At 33.9% G+C, this 24,182-nt stretch overlaps 1 protein-coding gene across 2 annotated transcripts in view; it reads left to right on the top strand.

Annotated features, from left to right (window-relative positions):
* The window catches only part of MTX2 (metaxin 2), a 59,983-nt gene that overhangs the window by 18,237 nt on the left and 17,564 nt on the right, over window positions 1–24,182 (top strand). For both annotated transcript variants that reach the window (XM_045558782.1, XM_045558783.1), the window contains exons 2-3: window positions 6,754–6,801; window positions 7,791–7,837. In XM_045558782.1, the coding sequence (XP_045414738.1) occupies window positions 6,754–6,801; window positions 7,791–7,837 (95 nt within the window). The remainder of the gene's footprint in view (window positions 1–6,753; window positions 6,802–7,790; window positions 7,838–24,182) is intronic.

Raw genomic sequence — 24,182 nt, 5'->3', positions numbered from 1 at the left:
AAAAATTATCTGGACAACTAAAAATATGTATAGAAAAAATTAGCCGGGCATGGTGGCGCATGCCTGTAGTCCAAGCTACTCGGGAGGCTGAGGCAGGAGGATTGCTTAAGCCCTGGAGTTTGAGGTTGCTGTGAGCTAGGCTGACGCCATGGCACTCATTCTAGCCTGGGCAACACAGCGAGACTCTGTCTCAAAAAAAAAAGAAACAAAAAAATTTAAGAAATACTCATTTGGATAAAAAATACTCTCTGTCCCATTAAAGATCGAAACTTAAGAGGCATTTCTTTTGCTCCTGGTAAAGAAAACACTAAACGTAAAATAATTAGGGCCTGGGCAAAATTGGAAAGTAGGTAAAGGACTAAATTGGACTTTTTTTTTGTTGTTGTTTAAAGACAGGGTCTTGCTCTGTCATCCAGGCTGGAGTACAGTGCTGCAATTACAGCTCACTGTAACCCTGGGCTCAAGGAATCCTCCTGGCTTAGCTTCCCTAGTAATTAGAACTACAGGCACACGCCACTCCACCCAGTTAATTTTTTTATTTTTTATAGAGCTGCAGTCTCACTATGTTGCCCAGGCTGGTCCTGAATTCCTGGTCTCAAGTGATCTCCTGCCTCAGCCTCTCAAAGTGCTGGGATTACAGGTGTGAGCCACCATGGCTGGCCTAACTGGACTTTTAATAACAGTAATTGGATACCCACTTAGTTATGAAGTGCTCTGATATTTGCTTTATTTCTAGGTATTTTTTATATCTATAAAATAGGAATATATTTCTTTATAAAAATGATAGAAATTTAGTATATCTTTTGTTAGAGAATACTATTAGAATAGTAATTCTAATTTTAAAGAGTGAATTAATGTAGGTCACTAAGAGTACCTTAGAGTAAGTTACTGCTCTGGTGTGAAAGTGATACAGTAGTTTTATCATGAAGGAATTAATTTCTGAAAGGTAGGTGTTTTAATTTGGAACTCTTGTAATAAAGATATTGTTAATATCTTTAAATGACAATTAGACAAAACATTTAAATCTTGATTAATTCAAATTTCATATTTTGGCATATTGTAAAAGCCATCTTCAGTTTAGAGCAATTGAGAAGCCAAGATTTTAATAAATAACCTCAGGACCTAGGAATTTTTCACATTCTAGGAACTTACCTCCTAGAAAGAGAGATAAGATATTGACCTAACAATATAATAGAGGAGAAAATAATATGACATAAGACAAGTACATACTGTTGTAGACAGTATAGATAAAGGAGAAATTAGATTTGTTCAGTTATAAAAGCCTTCTTGGTAGAGGTAGCATTTAAACTTGGTCTTAAAAAAGGTGTAGGATTTAGGTATGTGGCAGTGAAGGAATATTCCGGACTGAGGGGAACAATTTGAGCAAAGTTATGAAGATGGGAAAGTGTGAAGTGTATGGGGGAAATCGGAAGTACTCTGGTTGGATATAAGAGTCTTGTTAGGGAAGTAGATAGGCAGGCAAGCAACGATCCCCATCCTCCTCACTAATTCATTGGTGTCCCTCCCCAAGCTTTTTGTTTGGTTAAAAAAGGTGATTTGACCAGGAGAGAGGAGGACTCTTCCCTGTTCAAGAATACGTGAATGTATGGGTCCCATGCTAAAACTTCAAGTAAGTAGTTATTTAATTGGAGCAGTGTTCTCCAATATAGGGTGGGGTATATGCCCTCTGTGGTATGCAAGATAATCCTTTGAGGTACAGGAAGAAAGTATTTAAATTACCTATACATTTCTTCCATATGCACTAACCCTAAAACTGAATATCTCTTTCTATAAGATATTTTATATTAAATATATAGTTTTCATCAGATATTACTGCTGTACCACTCCTAAGGCTCATAGTTAATGCCCTCAACTATTTGACAAGCCATCTGACTATCCTGCTTTCCACATGCTATGACTCTAACCCAAGGATCCCCATTTTTAAAAATTTCATGTTCTTATCAATAAAATATTTCAAAACGCAGGGCCATAGTTATAGAAATCATATAGTTGTTAATTGCTGAGCTAATATATCATAAACTAAAAAAGAAAGTAGAAAGGGTTAAAAAAACTCCAAGTTCCAATTGTTTTTAGGCAGCTGTTTAATATTTTAGAGTTGTATTGTTGGTTGTAGTATTGAAGTCATCTGGGTAAAGTTTATTTTTCATGTTTTGCCATGCAGTGTTTTTTCCTTATCTTCCCTGCTGCATTCTTAGCCTAAATGGTACACAGTAATAACAATAATAATGATGGTGGTAATAATAAAAACAAAAGTTTATTCAGCCAACATTTATTCATTGCCTGTTATGTGGTAGGTTCTAGGAATGAAGTGGTAAGCAAAAATCGGACATGAACGCTGGATTCATGGTGCTTATTTTCTAGTGAGGGAGACAAAATCAAAGAGGTAATTAAATTGATGTAAAAATATTGACTATGATCAGTGGTATAAAGGGATGTACATGCTGGAAGCTTGTAAAGGGAGTATTTGAACCATTTAGGGAGGTCAGTAAAGACTTCTCTGGGGATATAACCAGTTACAAAATTTGTAGGGCCTAGTGCAAAGTGGAAATGCAAGGCCCTTTGTTCAAAAATTAAGACTTTCAAGACTGAGACAGAGGAACATTAAACCAACGATGGGGCCCTTCTAAGTGCCAGCCCAGTGCACCCGCACAAGTACAAGTCCATGAACCTGCCCCTACCTGTGTAAGCGATGTTTGAGCTAAGATGTGATGACACAATAGGAGGGGAAGATTGTTCCAGGCAGAGAAAACAGCACAAAAGAGTCTCAGGGCAGGAAGGAAGGCGGTGCATTCAGAAACTGGATGAAGGCCAGTGTGGCTGGAGTATAGAGTGTAGGGGGCTGTGTGTGTATGTGATGTGAGAGGTAGAGAGGGTAACTTGAAAGGCCAAGTGGAACCCTGTAGGCTATATGGAGGATTCTAGTCTTTATTCCAAGGGGGACACATAACTATTAATGTGTCTTAAGCATAAAGTTTACTTTTGATGTGCTGATAATGCTAGTAACTTGCAGCTTTACGGCATTGGACAGCTTTCTTCCTCAACCTCTTATTTCTTACCAACTTCCTTTTTGGAAACTTTCAGTCTCACCTACTGTATTTATTCTAAGGCTGGGCCCTTCCTTAAGGCTTATTTAAAATGGCATTTAACATCAGGGAGTGCTTTTGGTGGTAGAAACTAAAAATAGGTAAAGTAGATGAGTCATGAAATTTTATTTACTATTGGGATAGATCGTGGTCTATCTAAAACATTTCAGGTGAACTGAAGAAAAACTAGCAAAACACAAAAATATTTTATTATTGTTTTAAAAGGATTTTTCTTTTAAAATGCTTTAGATTTATAAAATGTGTATTGTCAGCACCATGATTTAAAATTTTTAATCTCCCTTTCTTTTACACATGGTGAGAAGTAAGGGGTGGGTATTGACTTGTCTGACCTTGGGAAAGAGAAGAGTGGGGAAGAAGTTGTCTTTTTGGACTTCGTCTTTCACACAATAGGTATTCTCAATAAAGGGCTTTAATTAATAGTACCCTAACTAAGAAATAGGTGTTTGTATTATTTGTGTGGATAATAATGTTCATGATTAATGAATTTACTTGTGAAGACAGTTATAGAAGTCATTTCCTTGAAAGATACCTGAATGGTTGATTTGTAGATCCATTGCCATGCCACCCAATTTAGGAATTTTACATTTGGCATTCTTTTTTTTTTTTTTTTTTTTTTTTTTTTTGAGACAGAGTCTCTGCCATCTCCTTTCCACTTCCCACCGCCCCCACCCCCAAAGTACAGTGGCATCATCATAGTTCACTGCAGTCTCAAACTTCTGAGCTCAAGCAATCCTGCTTCAGCCTCTGAGTAGCTGGGACCACAGGCGTATGCCACCACACCGGGCTAATTTTTCTATTTTTTGTGGAGACAGGGTCTTACTCTTGCTTAAGTTGGTCTCAAACTGGCCTCAAGCAATCATCCTGCCTCAGCCTCCCAAAGTGCTAGGATTACAGGTGTGAGTCACCAAGCCCAGCCAAATTTTTACTTTTGGCATTCTTATGGAATAACACTAGCAATTTTTTCTCCCATGTCATGCTTTAAATGTAATTATTTGAGCTAGGTCACATAGACCATGCACTTAAATCAGTGATATTTGTGTACTCTGAGCCGCACATGGGTAAGATAGGCAGCTGGTCATTCCCTGCATACCCTACCATTTCTTTTCTATAGACACATTATGGACTGCATTTCCTAGCTGCTAAAATAACGGGGCTGTATAGGTTTATATCAGTCTACTTGCCTTCTCTTTGTAAATCATAGGTTCTATTTGTGAGGAAAACACCAGATGTTTTGGTAGAGTTACTTTCCGAGAATTTATTTTTAATAATAATTTCTGAGTTGAAATATAGTTTATATCTTGGATTAAGCAAAACATTCACCTTTTTCACCCCAGTTTCCAGCTTTAGATTCTTAATAACAGAGCTTTTGGTATTTATAGGTGACTTCTTTAGCCTTATTTCAGTCAGGTAATATGTTGCCACATTTCTATTACTTTCAGTGTAGCCTGTTGGATTAGATCTGGAGAATGAAACCATGGGGGCGATGATGAATTAATTTTTAACTGAAATTATTAAACACATAAATTGCTGTTCATGTAAGAACTCTGTTATATTACAGATTAGTGAAGTAGCTTATGATTTATCAGAGAACACTTAAATTATATTCAACATATATTTAATGCTAAATACATGTTATTCCATTATTTTAAAAATTGTAATGCATGTCTAGTATGTACACAAAATAGCTAACCAAAAGTTAAAATTACCAGAATATTTAATTAGAATATCCTGTTACCTCCACATAGATGATAATATTAAGTTTAGTAAGTCTTTGATTAGCCACAATGTTTAGGGAATGAGGTGGTAGGTTTAATCACGTATCCCTTTTCTTTCTTTCCACACACAATTAATGAACACCAACTACATGCAAAACATGGTATAATGTGGGATACACAGGTGCATATGACACATCTGTGCTCCCAAGGAACTTAGTTTCAATATTTATTCTTTGAAATTTTTGTGAATTTTGCTCCTATCCTTTATTGCTTTAATAAGATTAATATAATGCATATAATTGAATCTTTGATGATTTAGGATCTTATAACAAATGAACCTCATTGTATTGTTTCTAGTATAGATGTAAACAGAATAGGTGTGCTGACCATACAATTTATGCTAAAAGGTTATTTTTGAGTAATTTGCTGATGTCAGCTTGTTTTTGTTTCCCTGACTTTTATTTTAAAAACTGTTTTATACAGGTTAATTGGGTTCTTATTGAAATTTACTTGTTAAAAAGTTTACAGTAAAATATAATATTTTGTTTCATTGCCTTTTTGGTATGTGTGTTGAAATTTAGTAGCCTATATTTATACATGTAATGTTGGTAACAGCATACAAAACTGTGTGGTTTATTATTTACTTGGTGATTTCATGGTATTATCCCTAAGTATAAGTTTGTGTACCTAAAACCAAATCAAACCAAAAGTAGCATTTGTAATTTATAATAATGCTACTGTGTTTTTCTTTTTATTCTAAAGCAAAAGCAAATTAAGGGGTTCATCTTCCCCAGGCCAGGCACTGTTTTAGTGCATTTTAAATGATCAATCTTAAGAAAAAAATATTTCACATATATAAATTTATTTTAAAAAAGAACCAGAATTATATATTAAAAATTATTTATTGCTATGTTACAGAGACTGGACTAGTATAAACACAATAAAAAATACCAATTATTATCAAATCTTATATATCTAATTTACTTTCTTGCTAATAGCAAATGTAGTTACTATATTAGAACTGGTGATTCTAATGTTTTAAGGCTTTTACAAAGAAGAATCCAAAAAATGGCATCCATTGTATCAGTGGAGCCATTGCTTCTTAAGTGCAATTGATTAGACAGAATTCAAATCTAGTGCTTTTCCCAAGGACTGGTAGGTAGGTTGCTAATATTCTCTCTGTAGCTGAAGTTTTCTCTAGATGAGAGATTAAGGGTCAAGGTCAAGGTTCACGTCAGGCCTAAGATTAGTGTTACTGGCTTTATTTTACCTTGTAGGTACTTAATGCTTCATCATGCTACCTTGCTTTAATTGTTTTTGTGGGGTGGTGGTGGTAGGGTCAAGGCAATGAAATGTTCTAGAATACAATAGAATTCCTTGGTATTTTTAAATACTACCAGCCTATAAGGAAAGATGGACAGTCTGATATAGATATATTTGATTCTTTCATATAATGTCTGTTAGAAGCTTACTTTGTTGAAAGTTTACAATAAAATGTAAATATGATTTCATTATCTTTTTTTGTATGAATGAAACAATATTTTCTTATATGTACAAATATTATTTTGGACATCTGTGTTTGAATGAGGCTAAAGGAATCGTAACATACAGGCTGCTTTATTTTTAAATTCTCAGTTTTGACTGGGCAAGCTATCTTCCCTCTATAAATGACATAAAAAAACATAAAAAACAAACTATTACCCACAATAAACTAAACATGCATTTACAACAAATTAACCTGTTTACACAGGTTACCATAGAATCTAAGATGGTGTGATTAGTTGCCATATTTAAGGTAACCTTAGCTATTGACTTTAAATGCTCTAGCTAGGCAAATGTACATCCTTATTAATTTGGTTGGTTATTGATATGTTTTGCCCTGTGTGCCTAATTATCATGCCTTGTTTTTACAGCTACAGAACCTTGGCCTGAAAATGCTACATTATATCAACAACTGAAAGGTAGGTTCTTGTTCACAATTAACATGGCTTTGTATCAAAATATATTTATTACCAAATAATCCCTCAATAATATAATTTACTGCAAAGAGAACATAAAACCTAAAGAAGAGATTGCCTTGTATAATTTGTCTAGGAGGTTTTACCTAAAGTTGTATCTGCCAGTGTAAACCAACTATTCATGGCCTATAAGGTCCTTAGTTTATTATTGACTCATTATATTGGCTGCTGTAGGCAGTGTAAAATGATGTGGTTGCAGGAGCAGTTGGCAGATTTACTGCACCAATAGCTGAGACAGCAGATTTTTGAAGTCCTGTGGTAAAGTGGGCTCTCAGTAAAAAGGAACTGTTAAAATGTATAGGCTAGGATGGTTCAGGCTCCCTTTAGCAGCTCTTCATATATCATCAGATCACATTATGGACCCCATTTGGGGCTCAGCAGCCTGCTACAGTTGTCAGAAGACTGCAAAGTAATGAAGACTAATAGGCAGCAGCCCTAGTCTTCTAAGCATGGAATTTTTATTGCAGAGAACTTGTCATCTTTCTTTTGTGTGACAGACCTAGACACACTGTGCAATATTAACTGCAAGCTGGTTTTATATGATTGTGGATGCTTTTACTTTTAACTAGAGGTTTGAGCACGTAGTATTTTGCTTAATTTTAATGAAAAGAAGAGGAATATTTCTTAAAAACTTGAAAAATAAATTTGATTTTAAATGAGTGATTTTAATTACATATTGCTGATAAAAATGCAATAAATGATTAAATAGTTTTGGAGGAAATAGTTTTATCTTACCATTATTTACACACTATGATCATTTAGTCAAAATTCTAATTACACAATAGCATTGATATAGAACTTTGTAATTTCTTTAGTGATAGGCTACACCTTTCCTTTTCAAAGAGAGAACTAATTTTTTAAAATAAAAATATTGTATTTTACTTTTTTAGCAGTTACACTTTTGACTCAGACCTTTCATTGTATTTCCACAGGGGAGCAAATTTTGCTTTCTGACAATGCAGCTTCTCTTGCTGTGCAGGTAAATGTGTAAATAATGTAATATTTTTTTCCACGCCTAGGTGATTTGCATCATTTTGAGTTGCAGTTTTTTTCCCCCCAGAAAGTCTGATACTATATGTTTAGAACTTTTTCTGTGTGATTTACCATTATCATTATAACATTACTTCTCTGTGAAGTATAATTTTGTTATGTAATATTATTCAGTTAATTGTTAGTATATAAAATAAACATGCTAGGCGCATTGTGTGTTTTAGCAGTTTTATTTTTGGCTAGATATGATGGTAGTGATTCTTTGGGGTGATATGTTCATTTGTGAACTCAGAATTATTTTCTCATTTGTTTGTAAAGATTATATACCACATATTTTTAAGTATCATTTTGTTCATTGTACTCATTCTAGCATTAATCTGTTTGGTAATCTTGAAGCAGACATGTTCTTCTCTAGCCACTTCTTAAATATTTATTGATTATATGAGCACTTAGTATTCCCCAAACCATTTATGGAATGCAGTAACTCTTCAAGTTGTATATCACAGTGTATAATCCAAAAAGATTAGTGGCCCTGTAAACTTTAAACTGTACTACAGGAAGAATAGGATACTTTGGGATGGTTTGCTTGGACAAAAAAAGAAATGTTTATGTAGGTTATGGAATTGTAATATAGTTCTTCAAACATTTTACATATTTAGCTGCTGTTTACTTAGCTTATATAGTTTGAATTACAAAGATTTTATTGTGTAGCACCTAAAAGATAATTCAAAAGAGAAATATAAGATATGTGACATTTATTGGAGGTGAGACTGAGTTTCTTGAGGACAGAATGAAACGGTAGGAAAGGAACTGTTTATTGAGCTTTTGTTGTGTTCTATGCATAATGCTAAGCACTTAATTTTGGGTCATCTCCTTTATACTTTTTATTCAACTTGATACTCTCTGGGTTTAATAATAGTGTCTGATACTGTCATTCATTCTGACAGAATGATAGTATGTCATTCAGTATATCTTTGTTTTGTTTAAGGCAAGGCAGGAAGAATTAGACGGAAAGAAATACGCTTGGACAATAATTTATTAGTATGAGTATCTATAATTATCTTTGTTTCTTTTAGATTTATGTATTTTTACAAAGAATATAAATTATTTACCTTTATTTTGTCTTTAGATGCTATGATTATAACTAGTTTTCTTTTTTATGTTAACTTTTGATAAGCAGAAATTTTTAGTCATATACAATTAATAGGAACTTTATATTGCTATTTGTTAATCCATTTTAGATTTTTGGTGAGGGATATGGAATTTAAATTTTATTATCAAATACTAATAACATTGTGCCTAGTGTATAATAGAATGTACCCAGTAAATGTTTGTTGTGTGAGTGGTTTATAAGTGTGGTGAAAGTAATCTTGCCTAATAACTGACAGCACAAGTAAATTATTTGCTGTGTATAAAATAGTATTTTCAGTCTTTATATCTTTGGAAAGACAGCTTCAGGGCATAGTGAATATTTTATTTGAAGCACTGATCCTTAACCCTTTTTTAATTGCTGTTTTGGGAATAACTCTTTCAGGATCTGACAAAAGCTACAGAACATTTTTCCCAAAAACATTCCATTGTACACACAAAAATAAAACCAAAAATAAAACCAAAAACATACCCAGGCTATTCTGCATACGGGTCGGTTTACTTATCTCCCAGCTGAAGCTATCTGGGGATACCCTAGGAAGAGCCCTTAAAGCTAAATAATGGTACTTTAGGAAGTACTGAAGTAATTTTCATCAAATAGGAAGGTATTTTGAGTAAGAATAGACCAGTAGTTCTCAACTGGGGAGATCTTTATCCCCCAGCCCCATGTCCCCCCCACCCCACCCCATTTTATAGTGTTAGACGTTTTGTTTGTCAGAACTATTGGACGGGGGTGCTATTGGCATCTATTTTGTGGATACCAGGGATGCTGCTAAAAATCCTACAATACACAGGACAGTCCCTCCACAACAAACAGTTAGCTAGCCCCAAATATAAATAAAGTCAAGGTTGAGAAAATCTGAGATAGTTTATCCAGTGTCTAGTACAAACCAAGATATCAATATATTACCATTTTAAAAAACTGAACGTTTTAAATAATCTGGGGAAAGGAAGAAAAAAGAAATCTTAGTGTGTACTTTATCAGTTCTATTTTTATCATTTCTATTAATTTGCTTTTCCATCCTCAAATCATAGTAGCAATTAAAAATAAAACCAGAAGAAAAGAACCTTTTAAAATGTAGAACTTTACTTAACCATTTCAATTTTTTTATCCTACATATGTCACTTAGATGATAAATTAACCAGCATATATTAAAAATTCTTGGTTTTCTTCAATATTCTTTGGCTTGACAGCTGATAGTAGCCATGACTATAAATGTGACTTTTCCAGATATCTGATGTAAACTTTATGGAGTAATTTTCTTCTATATAGTGGACCAGCATCCATTTAGAAGAATCAGTTAAAGGCCTCACGTTCGATGTATAAAATTGATTAAAACAATATGACAGGTATCTATACACTGGATATTTTCTAGAAGATACCAGATATCAAGCATCAGATATTTTAATAGTCTGCCAGTTAAGCCATCAGGAAATTTAAATTTTACTCCTCACACAGACTTGGTATTTATCATACCCCTGGAACTAAATGGTTAGATCTTTTCTGAGCAAACGAACCTTTATGATTTTAGTTTAAAAGAAAATCAGTTTTTTTCCTGTGCCTGTTATTTCCTCTTAGATTTGTTTTCTTTCTCTCATCCATAAAGTATTGGTATTACTTGAAGTATTTGCCTGGTCATAAAATGATGTTGTGTGTTGAGTATAGTGAAGTATTAGTGTAGTGTGTTTCTCTGGTCCCATAAACTGTGTGTGTGTGTATGCAGTATTACAGATACACACATGCACACACACACACAATGTGAATGAGAATCTTCCATTCTATACTTCCACTTCGAAGGACTTAAGCCTATATTGATTGGACAAAGAGCTTTGATAATAGTTTTCTGTTCCTACTTTTTCTTACCTCCAAACCTAAACCAACTATCCAATAGATATACAATGTTGTCCACGTATGTAATTTAAAATTTTCTAGTAGCCTCATTAAAAAAGTAAAAAGAAATAGGTGAAATTAATTTTACTAATATATTTTATTTAATCCAGTATATCCAAATATTATCATTTTAACATGTAATCAATACAAAATTTATTGAGTTTTTTGTTGGTTTTTGAGATGGTGTCTCACTCTGTTGTCTGGGCTAGAGTACAGCAGCATCATCATAGCTCACTGCAACCTCAAATGTCTGGGCCTAAGTGATCCTCCTGTCTTACCCTCCCTGGTAGCTGTGACTACAGGCATGCCCACCCCCACCCCACACACATTCAGCTAATCTTTTAAGTCTTTTGTAGAGATGGGTTCTCACTATGTTGCTCAGGCTGGTCTTGAACTATCCTGGCCTCAAGTGATCCTCCTGCCTCAGCCTCCCCAAGTGCTAGGATCACAGACATGAGCCACCACACCCAGCCATATTTTTTTTTAAAATTATTTTTTAGAGACAGAGTCTCACTCTGTCCCCCAGGCTGGAGTACTGTGGTACGATCATAGCTCACTTTAACGTCAAACTTTTGGGCTAAAGTGATCCTCCTGCCTCAGCCTCCCTAGTAGCTGGGCCTACAGGTGCATGCCACAACATCTGGCTAATTTTTTTATTTTTTTATAGAAGAAGGGGTCTTGCTATGTTGCCTCAGCTGGTCTCAAACTCCTGACCTCAAGCCTCAAGTGATCCTCTTGCTTCAGCCTCTCAAAGTGCTAGGATCATAGGCGTGAGCCACCATATCCAGCTTAATGTGATATTTTATATTTTTTTCATATTAAGTTCAAAATTTGATGTGTATTTTACACTTACAGTACATCTCAATTTGTACTAGCCACATTTCACATGCTCAATAGTCATGTGTAGCTGGTGCCTATTGTATTAGACTGTGCAGATTTAGAAATACAATATTAACAAATACATAAGGGTTGTCAGTTTTCTGCAAAAAAGTTTTATTTTGTTTAAAAAGTTCATGTTTATTGATTCAGTATATGCTGTCTTTTATAGCAGATTCCACGTATGAAATGGGCAATTGGTCTCTGTTTCAAATATAGCATACCTTAAATAGAATTCTTTGGAGTCCACTTGCTCAAGGTTTCTTGGGCATAGCTCTGGGTCATGGTCCTCAAATTTGGTTCAGAATAAACCTCCTTAAATTAAAAAAAAAATAGAACTCTTTGTTTCAAGTTTGAGCATCTGTAAAACGGATATTAACAGAAGCTATCCTATTGGGTTGTTGTGACGATCGAATATGTTAACATATGTAAAGCACTTAGGAAAGTACCTGGTATACTGTAAATATGCAATGAATGTTGGTTATTATTTCCTTTTCTCCTGATTCTTTGACTGAAATACACATAATCAATATCAGCAAGAGGAATGGAAGCTTGCAGGCTTGCTAATGCCTAAGAACACCCAAAGTAATTGAAAATAAATGTTATGTAAAGTAATTGAAAATAAATGTTATGTGTAAGAATTTTTGGCCATATTCATATTTGTGTGAACATTAATTTTTGTAATCAATTCTTTATCTAAAAAAGTTAATATTGAATGCATTAATTCAAACAAAATGTTATTTTAATACTGAATAAGATTTGTTTTAAAATTTAATATTTATTGAATGCTTTTGTAGTGTAAGACACAACTGAGAGCTTTTATATGGAGTATTACATTCAATTCTTCACACAACCCTAGGTGAGGGTACTACTGTTACCCTCATTTTAAAGATGTAGAAACTGGAGCTCAAAGGCTCTGCTCAAGGTCATAGAGCCCACAAATTGTGGAAATAACAGAAACATTAGCATTGGTTGAGTGCCACATATGCTTGTCCCTGTGCTGAGCACTTAATTCTTAACTCATTTAATCCTTTTTATAACTGTATGAGGTAGATGCTATATGAGGTATGTATCATAGATAATCCTCTTGCACAGCAACCCTATGAGGTAGGTACTATTATTATTCCCATTTCCCTACAGATTAGGAAGATAAGACAAAGATTAAACAATGGGCCCAAAGTTACATAAGTAGTACTTGGCAGAGCTGGAATGCAAACTCAGGGAGTCTGAGTTGACAATCCATACTCATAACACTTTGCTGCATATCCATCTAGTCCAATGATACAGATCTTTGAAGTTTTACCCAACAATAAGTGAACATTTAATCACAAATTATTTCTGACATTTCTTAGCAAATTATATCTTACAATTTATAGTTTACATTAAGTTGTGAAAGATAAACATGTCTCAGCTTCTGAATCTTTGAAATGGGATAAAGGTAGTCTTACCTCTACTATGTATTATTATAAAGCTTAAGTTAGGTAATAAATTGGAAATTCTTTTGAAAAAAGTGAGAGATAGGAATGCAAGATGATGTTGAACGCAGAATTAGTGCCTATTTTGACTTCAAAGATTTATGTACATATTCTGTGAATGTCTTTATATAATAAAATGTTACTTTCTAGTAAGTTTTAGAAAGAATTTCACTTATATATGAAGCCAATTTAAAAAGAAAGTGGTTTCCTTTTTTGTATGGCTTACTCTAGATATTATAAAAATTTGAATTTGATTTTTAGACAGTGGCTCAAACTGATGATTATAATTATAGAATGCTGCATGAAAAAGTAATCTTTTTACTTCAAAGAAGAACAGCATTGAAGTTCAGATTAAACGCAATGTCCATTTCTTACCCTTTGTGAATAAATACTTCATCTCTAAAAATGAAAGGGGAAGACAACAGAAAAAAAAAACTATTTCCTTTCTGTTGAATATGTTAAATCATTAAAAAAAAGTCAGCAATTTTATAGGCCTCATTAATGCTAGACCATGAACACTAACATGTCGGATCTGCTGATAAATACTTAGCTGACCCTTGCTTTTTCCTTCTAGCAAATGATGCTTTTTAGGTGGACATATTAATTAGCAGTTAAATGATAATGTCCTAATGTAGTGTTTGGGAAAGAGCAGGAGGGAGGAGTATCTGTCTTTTCTTTCAGGCTGCAGGTTGATTCTTACATTGGAGAAGCAACTGTGAATATGAAAATACAGCTTGTATAAACTTGTCACGTCATTCAAATGGCCACAGTAGACAGCTTACCTGCAGAATTTTAGAGGAAATGATTTTGAATTTTCAGTTTGGTTGGGCACATTTTTGCTTTAAACAAGTTGTTCAGGATTGTATGCAGTTTTAAAGTGTTCATTTAAACGTGATCTAAGTACAAGTAGAATGATACCAGTGGATATATTTTAATAAAGAATTAATAGAATAATATTTTATGAAAATATTTAAAAAATTGATATAACTTTTTTTTACTTCAAAATATTACGGGAGTACAAATGTTTTTGGTTACATGTATCAATTTTGTTATGCTTGAGTCAGGGTTATAAGTGTGCCCATCACCCAGATTGTGTTCATTGTACCTGTTAGGTAGGTTTTCACCCATCCCCTCCTGCCTCCTCCCCACTGCTTGATTTCCCCTGAGTTTTACTTCCCACTGTCCACATGTGTGCTCATTGGTTAGTTCCAATTTAATAACAAGTACATGTGGTGTTTGCTTTTCCATTCTTTAGGTACTTCACTTAGAATAGTTCTATCCAAATTGTTGCAAAAGGCCTTAATTCATCCTTCTTCATGGTGGAGTAGTATTCTGTGGTATACATATACCACATTTTGTTAATCCACTCATGAATTGATGGGCACTTGGGTTGATTCCATATCTTTGCAATTGTGAATTGTACTGTAATAAATATTCTCATGCAAGTATGTTTTTTTGATAAAATGACTTCTTTGCCTTTGAGTAAATAACCAGTAGTGGGATTGCTGGATCAAATGATAGGTCTACTTTTAGTTCTTTGAGGAATCTCCATACTTTTTCCAAAGAGGTACTAATTTGCAGTCGTATTAACAATGTATCATCGTTCCTTTCTCTCTGTATCCACACCAGCATCTTTTGTTTTTGGACTTTTTAATAAAAGCCACTCTAACCTGGGGTAAGATGATATCTCATTGTGGTTTTAATTTTCATTTCCTTGATAATTAGTGATGAGCATTTTTTCGTATGTTTATTGGTCATTTGTCTGTTTTCTTTTGAGAAGCTTTTGTTCATGTCTTTTGCTCACTTTTTAACAGGGTTGTTTTTCCCTTACTGATTTTCTTGAGTTGTTTGTAGATTCTGGTTATTACCCCTTTATCGGATATATAGCTTGCGAATATTTTCTCCCATTCTGTGGGTTGTCTATTTGCTTTGTTGACTAATTATATCCTTAGCTGTGCAGAAGCTTTTTAATTTAATAAAGTCCCATTTATTTATTTTTGTTGTTGCTGTGATTGCCATTGGGGTCTTCTTTGCCTAGACCGATATGTAAAAGAGTTTTTCCAACATTTTCATCTACCATTCTTATGGTTTCATGCCTTACATTTAAGTCTTTTATCCATCTTGAATTAATGTTTGTGAGTGGTGAGAGAGATGGATCCTGTTTTATTCTTCTGCATGTGTCTCTCCAATTTTCCCAGCACCATTTATTAAATAGGGCTTCTTTTCCCCAGTGTATATTCTTTTTTTTTTTTTGAGACAGAGTCTCGCTTTGTTGCCCGGGCTAGAGTGAGTGCCGTGGCGTCAGCCTAGCTCACAGCAACCTCAAACTCCTGGGCTCAAGTGATCCTACTGCCTCAGCCTCCCGTGTAGCTGGGACTACAGGCATGCGCCACCATGCCCGGCTAATTTTTCTATATATATATATTTTAGTTGGCCAGATAATTTTTCTATTTTTAGTAGAGACAGGGTCTCGCTCTTGCTCAGGCTGGTCCCGAATGCCTGAGCTCAAGCGATCCACCCGCCTCGGCCTCCCAGAGTGCTAGGATTACAGGCATGAGCCACCGCGCCCGGCCTTTACCCCAGTGTATATTCTTGTCTGCTTTGTCAAAGATCAGCTGAAGGTATGTGGATGGTTTTATATCTGGGTTCTCTGTTCTGTTCTGTTGTTCTATATCTCTATTTTTGTGCCAATACCATGCTGTTTTGGTTACTATAGCCTTGTAATATAGTTTGAAGTCTGATAATGTGATGCCTCCAGATTTGTTCTTTTTGCTTAAGATTGCTTTGGCTATTTGGGCTCTTTTGTGGTTCCAAACAAAACATAGAATTATTTTTTTCTAGATCTGTGAAATAGGACATTGGTATTTTGATGGGGATTGCATTGAATCTGTAAATCACTTTGGATAGTATGGACATTTTAACAATGTTAATTCTACCTATCCATGAGCATGACATGTTTTTCCATTTGTTTGTGTCATCATCTGTGATCTCTTTCCTCAGTGTAAAGTTTCATAAAGTGTAAAATTTTAGGGTTTTCAGGTTAATATATTCTTCTCACTTTGATCGTCCTCTGCAAAATGAGGCTTCTATATTCACTGTCAGGGTTAGGAGAAGGAAAGGAAAGCTAAGGGGTAAAGAGAATTCAGTGAACATTTATTAGATAAGGGGACTTGTAAAATCCTTAAGCAAAATGGAGGCTGCAGATGTTTCTTTGATATTGCTCAGTTTAAATTCTTCAGATTGATTGTCTTATAATTCATGTGCCAGAAATATTAAAGGATTTTGGTGATTTGTGTTTATAATACTTGGAATTATTTAAATATGTAAAATGTGATCTTTATAAAGATAACTGTGAACTTAAATTGCAAACAGAATGTAGCAGATTGAAAAAATCTCAGTATTAATATTGCTCCCTCAACACATAAATGTTATGGTGTATATAAAACATTTAAATTAGTCTTGTAGGATTTGTGGAAATGAAGTATATTCACAATAGAATTAGGTGGCTATTAGAGTTGTCATTTTTAGTAATTAGGAAAATAATGGAAAATGGTTATAAAGGGTAATGGTTTACTAATATAAATATGTGTTTAACTTAGCAAAAATTCACACTGCTATAGTTCTGAGAGATTGCAAGTTAGAACATCAACTGCATACTTTTCTTGTTTAAAAAGTAAATAGCAGGCAGGATTTTAAAATTTGTTGCTGTTAAACAGAACAATAAAGACAGTAGTAAGATGAAAAAACAGCAGCCTATTTTTTAAACAGAAAAAGGCTAGAATTCTCCATTATTAGATATACAGTATCAACATAATCGATCTAGCAACATTATATTTGAGCTGAAAATACACTTAAATTTGAGGCCATACACTACCCTGCATGAGTGAAACATCCTTCATATAGTTCTAAGATGAAATTACCCTTGAATGAATAGCATCTTCATTTATCTTCAAACCTCTTCTGTGCTTTTAGTGAATCTACTCTTTGAACATTCTACAACAAGAATTACATTATACCATTATACCAGAGTATTTCTGCAGTGTGAAATAGATTGGTTTGGAAAATGAACCTGGCTTTGCTATAAATTACATTCACAGGTACAAAGGAATTTGTTATTTTGTTTAAAATAGTCACAAATATAATTAAGGTCTTAATTTATGTTAAACTACAAATATGGCTATTACCGTAACTAGATTAGGAACTTAATCTGTCACTTCAAGAATGATACCTAACACTTTTCATTTGTAACCTTAGATACATTATTTCAATTACAGGGTCTGCAGCTGTTTGATATAAAAATGAATTATTTTGTAGATAGATTTGTTCATGGTTTTTAATTTTAAAACATGCCTCTTCAGTAAGGTGGAAAATAATTCTTCAGTTGTCACAGATTTTCCTTTGTGTCCTGCTGAAACAGGATATGAATTAAAATTCAGAACCATTTTTATTTTGTGCCCTGAAAATGGCATTGCGTGCTTGAGAATAGTCCTTAGTGAATTCTTACATAAAATATTTCAAATTTAATTATGAAATGAATAGAAGCATTGTCCTAAAGAAGAAAAACCTGAAGTCTGCTATCTGAGGATAGCTTTACATGTTTGGACTGAAAATGGATTGTTACCTATCTGGAATTTGAATAACTTTGTTAATGTGGCTCACATAAATTTAGAAGTTGTTCATAACCCTTTGAATTCCATGATATTAATTAATCAGTGCAAAGCATCCAATCTTTTAAAGACTTATTGAGGATAGTTCTTTAAAATTTTGAATTATATTTTTATTGGCAAACAATGCTGATTTTATTGCTTAGGTGCAGTTAAAGAGAGTATTGCTATTTATTTAACTTGTAAGACAAATGTTTTCAGAATAAAGAGGAGGAAAGAAGATAGTTGGTATTGCTTATTGGCAAAGATTCAACATTGAGTTATTATTGGTTGGTTACAAATGAAATGAATATATTGTGTCTCTGTCATCTACTATTTAGCTTATTCTAAGAATTTTATTTTATTTTTTTTGTTATTTTTCTTAGTTGGGAATATTTTTGTGTGTAAATAACAGTACTTTAAAACATTTATTATAGGAGCCCAGAAAAAAAGGAATTTTTTTTCTTTACTCCCCAATTGAGTAGCAGCTATGTAACTGGTATTATGTTAGGTTCTTGGGTTACAAGTATTATTCTTTCTGTACCTTTGACTATTTTATAACTTTTTTGCTTATTTTTGACCCTGTAACTTTATTTTATTTATATGTAATTCTAACAGGGAAAGCTTATATCTTTTTCTATTCTGGTTGTCTTTTTTGTTGCTTTCAGAGGGAACCTGATTTTTTTCTATAGCTGTCAGATGTTAATGTATCTAAAATGAGTCAAATAGTCCAAGAGTAGTTTTCAGGTGAGAGTTGTATTAAGGAAGGTTCTATTCTCTGATGTGATATGTCTTCATGTGTGCTCTCAAGTAACATGTCACATTTTTGGTAACAAATTTACTCTATTTAAAGCTTTTTGTACTTATTGAATTGTGGTTTCTGATTTCTGCATAGGCAATTATTTTTCTTCAAGTTGAATTCCTGTTACTGTTTTCTAAAGCAATATCTGTTTGTTGATATTTGTAACTATTGATTTTTAAAAATCTTTCTAAATTTAACAGGAGTTACTCTGACGTTTTAAAACAATGAGCTCTGGACCCATAAAATAACAAAATGCTAATCTTTATTGTAGCTTATTATTTTTCTGTGGCCTTAGGTATGCTTGTATTATTATGAATATCTGTGGCTTGTTCATTGAGCAAATGTTTATCAAGAGCCTCTTGTATGCTGAGGACTAAAGTAGTTGAATGAGATAGACATGGTCTGTATATACTAATGGAGCTTATATCTGGAGGGGGAGGTCTTTTGTCAGCTTACTTATCAGTTTTATCAGTGTGTACGACTTTGAAAAATTACAAGGTAAACATTTATGTCACTATCAAGTTATCTTTATTCACTTGTTTTTGCCTTGTTAGAAAAGATTTTATGTAATTATATGTATTTATAACATAAATCATATAGTCACTGTTTACAAGTGCTTTTGGTTATGTTCCTTTATTTTTTTTAGTATCTATTTAGAGATTTTTTTTTTTTTCCTTTTAAGAGATAGGATCTTGCTATATTACCCAGGCTGGTCTCGAACTCCTGAGCTCAAGCAATCCTCTTGCCTCGGTCTTCAGAGTAGCTGGGACTATAGGCTGGTACCACCGTGCCCAGCTTATCTAGAGATTTTTATCTTAGTGCACAATTTTGCTGTTTTGATTTTATAAAAATAAATACAATTAAATTATGGTATATAATTATGTTTTTCTCATAAGGAGGCATCAAAAGGTAATAAAATAAGTGAAGCCAACTTTCTTTTGAAGTCACCAAAGTTAAAATAGTCTGTCTTCCTTTACGGATGGAGAAATGAGTATTTATTATTACTATTACTACAATATTTATAATCATATTTATTGAATGTATTATTCAGATGATATCAGATGGTATTTACAGTGTTTTAAATGTAGCACCTTAATCTGCCTAATAAATTGTCTTCATTTTAGAAATGAGAAAGCTATTAGGTAAAGGAACTTTCTCAAGCTAACAGTCACCGAGATTCTACCCAGAGATCTCTTACTGGGAGGCTTCTTTCTGCTCTATTAGCTCCTTATTCTATCCTGATTCTTAAGACTGATGCAGAGGATTCCATTTTTTCAAATGTATGTTCATGCTAATCTTGCCCTTAGCTAACTTCTTAAATCCGTACTCTGTTAAGATCTATTAGATTCTGCTAGGATACTCAGCCAGTGGGATTTAAGGAGTAGGTTGTGCTGATGGTTGCCCAGTCATGAGTGGTAGAGTTTATGACTCAGCAACAGAAAGTAAGAATTATTTTAAGTGATGGTAAGGACAGAGATCTCAATGAGGCAGCATCATCCTTGTGCAAAGGTACCAACCAAGGCAGGCCTGCTATTGACTGTTGCCATGCAACCAGGTTGCACCCTTCTCATCATTTTCTGAACAGACTATTGCCTTTTTTTTTTAAACTTAATATAATTAAAGCAAAAGATACTTGATAATTTAAGGTTTTTAATGTTGTAGATTCTGTTTCCTTATTCCTGTCAGAAACCATCATATTTGTTGTTTTCTGTAAAAGAAATGGGTGATTTTTTGGCTTTAAATTTAATTTCACCGATTTTTTTCTCATATTTCTGTCTGGAATATTATTAGTATATTTGAGTATAAAGACTTGAAATTAGATGTATATATTTGAGATGTTTTGTTTTGTTGATTTGCTTATTAATGTTATTCTGTTTACCTGCTTATATTACTTATAAGACCTTAAGACCTGCCTACTTACTTTTGATGTCCTGAAGATTAAACTATAGTTGCTGAGATTTTAAAGGATTCCAGCTAACAGTGGCTTCTTCATGTGTTACTTCTCAATAAATTTTCAGAAGATAATAACTGCTATTATGGGATGGCTTCTTAGCTTACTTTAAAACTTTTTAAAATTTTATTTTATTTTACTTTTCACATTTTTTTTTTTAAAGAGCTGGAGTCTTGTTCAGTTGCCCAGGCTGGAGTGCAGTGGCATGATCATAGCTCACTGCAGCCTTGAACTGCTGGGCTCAAGTGATCCTCCTGCCTCAGCCTCCTGAGTACCTGGAACTACAGGCATGAGCCACTGCACTGGCCTGCTACTTCGCATCTTAAAGCTTCTTATTTAATAAAGAAGTTAAATTGACTTTTAAATTTTTAAACATGGTAGGCTGTAGATACAGGATATAGAAAAGAGCAAAAATGAAAAGTGTCCTTGTTTATATTTTTATTCAGCATAATATCTGTAGTTCTTCTCATTTTTTAATACGTTGAAAGTGCCATACCTGCATGAAGTGCTGACAAAGAATATACTGACTTGTAGGTAGTTCTGTCAGTTGTGTCCACAAAAGAGGTGGGGTAGCCTTGAAGATTGGACTTCTCAGCTCTTCAATAGAACCAGCTTATCTGGTTTTCAGAACATACAGCTGTACCCTTAGTTAGCAACTCTAGACCCTTGAAAAAAGAGCAGAGTTGTCTGCTATTTATTTCCTGTCAGAAGTCTAACAGAGAAGCAACAATTAGAGAAGACCATCTAAAGACTCCTGAGCCCCCTCCTCCCACCAAAACCTGCTCATCCCACAGTTTTTCCTATCCTAGTAAATAGCAGTTTACCTTTCTGAGCTATGTTTTAATGTTTTGCTCTAGGTATTTAGAAGAAACAGCCACACGAAAAGCAATTCTGCATTTAGTATATGTTGTTTTATGTCATTCAGTAGCCCTTATAGGAGATTCCAGATAAGAAATGTCTTGGAATTTAGTATGAGAAGTCCAGTTGAGGAACAATCTCATTCTTTTTTCAGGGGTAGAAATATTCCATTGATGAATTCACAGTTTACTTAACCAGTCTCTTACCAGTGGGCATTAAGCTATTATAATTATTTTGCTGTTATAAATAGGGCTTGGGTGTGAATATCCTAATATATATCTTGTATAATTTTATATAAATATGTTTATATGATATATTTGTAACAATAAAATTTTGGAGTCAAAGGATATATACATTTAGAATTTTGATAGACCTTAACAAAGTATCCTCAAAAGGTCACATTGATTTGTATACCCCAACCAGTGGTTGAATATAATTATGTTTTGAATTTCACTTAACAGCCTTTTTTTCTATGCTTTTATTATCAGAAATTTTTGTGGCTTCATTTTGAAAAATTCACATATGACTAGAACTAGATAATTTATTGTTTAAATTTTCATGTGTTCATTCATTTATTTACCTGATAATTATTATCTGCCAGTTGTGAACCAGGCTCAAAACATCCTTCTTTCCTTTTTTCTCTCCTTCCTATTTTTTCTTTTTTTCTTCTTCCCTCCCTCCTTTCTTTCTTTCCCTCTCTCTCTCTCTCTCTCTCTCTCTCTACCTTCCTATATGCCTTGATCATATTCCTTAAACTCTCCATACTTAGGTTTTCTCATCTTAAAATAGGGATGCTTGTTATACTTATCTTATAGGTAAAGTCCTTATGCAGGTACCTGACATATAGTAAGTGCTCAATAAATATTGGCCATTACAATTTTTCTTTGCAATTATCCTCCGTTCTCTGCATTTTTGTTTCCTCCCAATTCCTTTTTCTGTGGTTTGTTTTGGCTGTATATATTTGAGGCATTCCTCAACTGTTTAATAATCTCTGCTAACAATTTATTGTTCAGAGTGAGGCACTAAAAAGCTGATGGGGGCTTTTTTGACAGTGGGCATCACTGTAGACTGATTGCTTACACATTCAGCTGCCATTTTTGTTAGTTATTATTCCTACCCCCAACCCTCACCGCCAATAAAACCATCACTGTTTGTACATTTTTTCTCCAGAGATATCCTGGAGGAATATCCTGTGTTTGAGAGCTGAGAGAGAGGGGGGTGCTGGGGATCTCTTCAGTCAATGTGTATTCTTACCCCTTTTCCTCTTTTCAGTGTGATATCTCACCTAGGACCCTCTGCTGTCCTTGGGTCCCTGAGTCAGGAGCCTCTCTGATTCAGATTCTCCAAAGAAGAAACCTCTGTTTCCCTCTAGGTAGGGGGAGGGCTGGTTTTCTGATGCTTATATAGACTTTCACCCAGTCCTTGTATTTGCACTCATGTCCCTCACCCCTGCCTTCTGTGTTACTTGGTTCCTTCAATTTGGAATCTCCCTCATTTTTGTGATGCAAATATATTGGCTTTCTTCTCTGCACACTCTTAGATTTCAGCTTCCTCTGCCCTGCTAAGTCTGCTTTCCATCTTTAAAAAAATGGGTTCACATCTCTGGTCTGCTTTTGTCTCCTCTCCCATTCTTTGTATCTTTCTGGGTTTATACCTTCTCTATTTCTTCACTGTTCTCTCAATAGATTTTTTTGAGAGGTTGCAGAGATAAATGTGTTAGTTCAGTCCTTCATGTTTAACCAGTTGTTGATTGATGATCTGGTATTATTTTTTTCCTTTGGATTTTTTTGAAGTTAAAAAATATCCTGACACCGTACTCCTTCAATGAGTTTTTAGACATTATGAATTCAATTAACTTACTAAATATGCTGAAACTACATCAAGCTTATTAAATTTCAGGGTCTTAGAAACCAGTTACTAGCTGTTATGTTCTGTGTGCGTGTGTATGGGTTTAAAAAATTCTCTGTCATATGCATAGGTACTCAGTAAATTTATAATCAAAGAAAGAATTTATTTATTGGCTGTAGTTTTAATTTATTCATTCCTTAGTTCTTAGTTTTCATGTGTTAATACATTTGCCTGATCATTTTATCAATTGGAGTTGCTCAATAAATGAGTAACCCTATATTAGTTCTCTCTGAAATTGGAAATATTATGGGGTTTAATATATCACTATCATCAAAAGTTGATCACTTGCAGGGTCTTTGGACACTATTACTATGTAGGTTGTTTTTACAGTCTTTAGTCTAATCATTTTTAGATGATGTCAGCCTCTCTTGCTAAGATCTCTTTTATGTACTGATTACGATTGGTATAGACCCATCCTGTCTGATAGACATCCAGTAGACATCATCATATGTGATCATGGAAACAGTCTGTATCTGTGTTGTCCAATAAATACATAGCCTAGCCACATGTGTCTGTCGAGCACTTGAAGTGTGGCTAGTGTGACTGGGGAACTGAATTAAAAATTTTATTCAACTTTAAACTTAAGATAAATAGCCATATGTGACTAGTGGCTACCATATTGGACAGCATAGTTATAAAACATTATTCTGATAGGATGTGCTAAGTTTTTGATTCAAATTATCTTATGTTGTCATTCATTTCAATTAGTTTAGAATAAAGTGTTCAACTGAGGAGTAAGAGTTACCTAAGTTATCCTAAGTTCATTCTTACGATTAGAACT

Source organism: Lemur catta, chromosome 8 (assembly GCF_020740605.2).
Source record: "Lemur catta isolate mLemCat1 chromosome 8, mLemCat1.pri, whole genome shotgun sequence".
Lineage (NCBI taxonomy): Eukaryota > Metazoa > Chordata > Mammalia > Primates > Lemuridae > Lemur > Lemur catta.
This window is presented reverse-complemented; position numbering and strand designations above follow the sequence as displayed.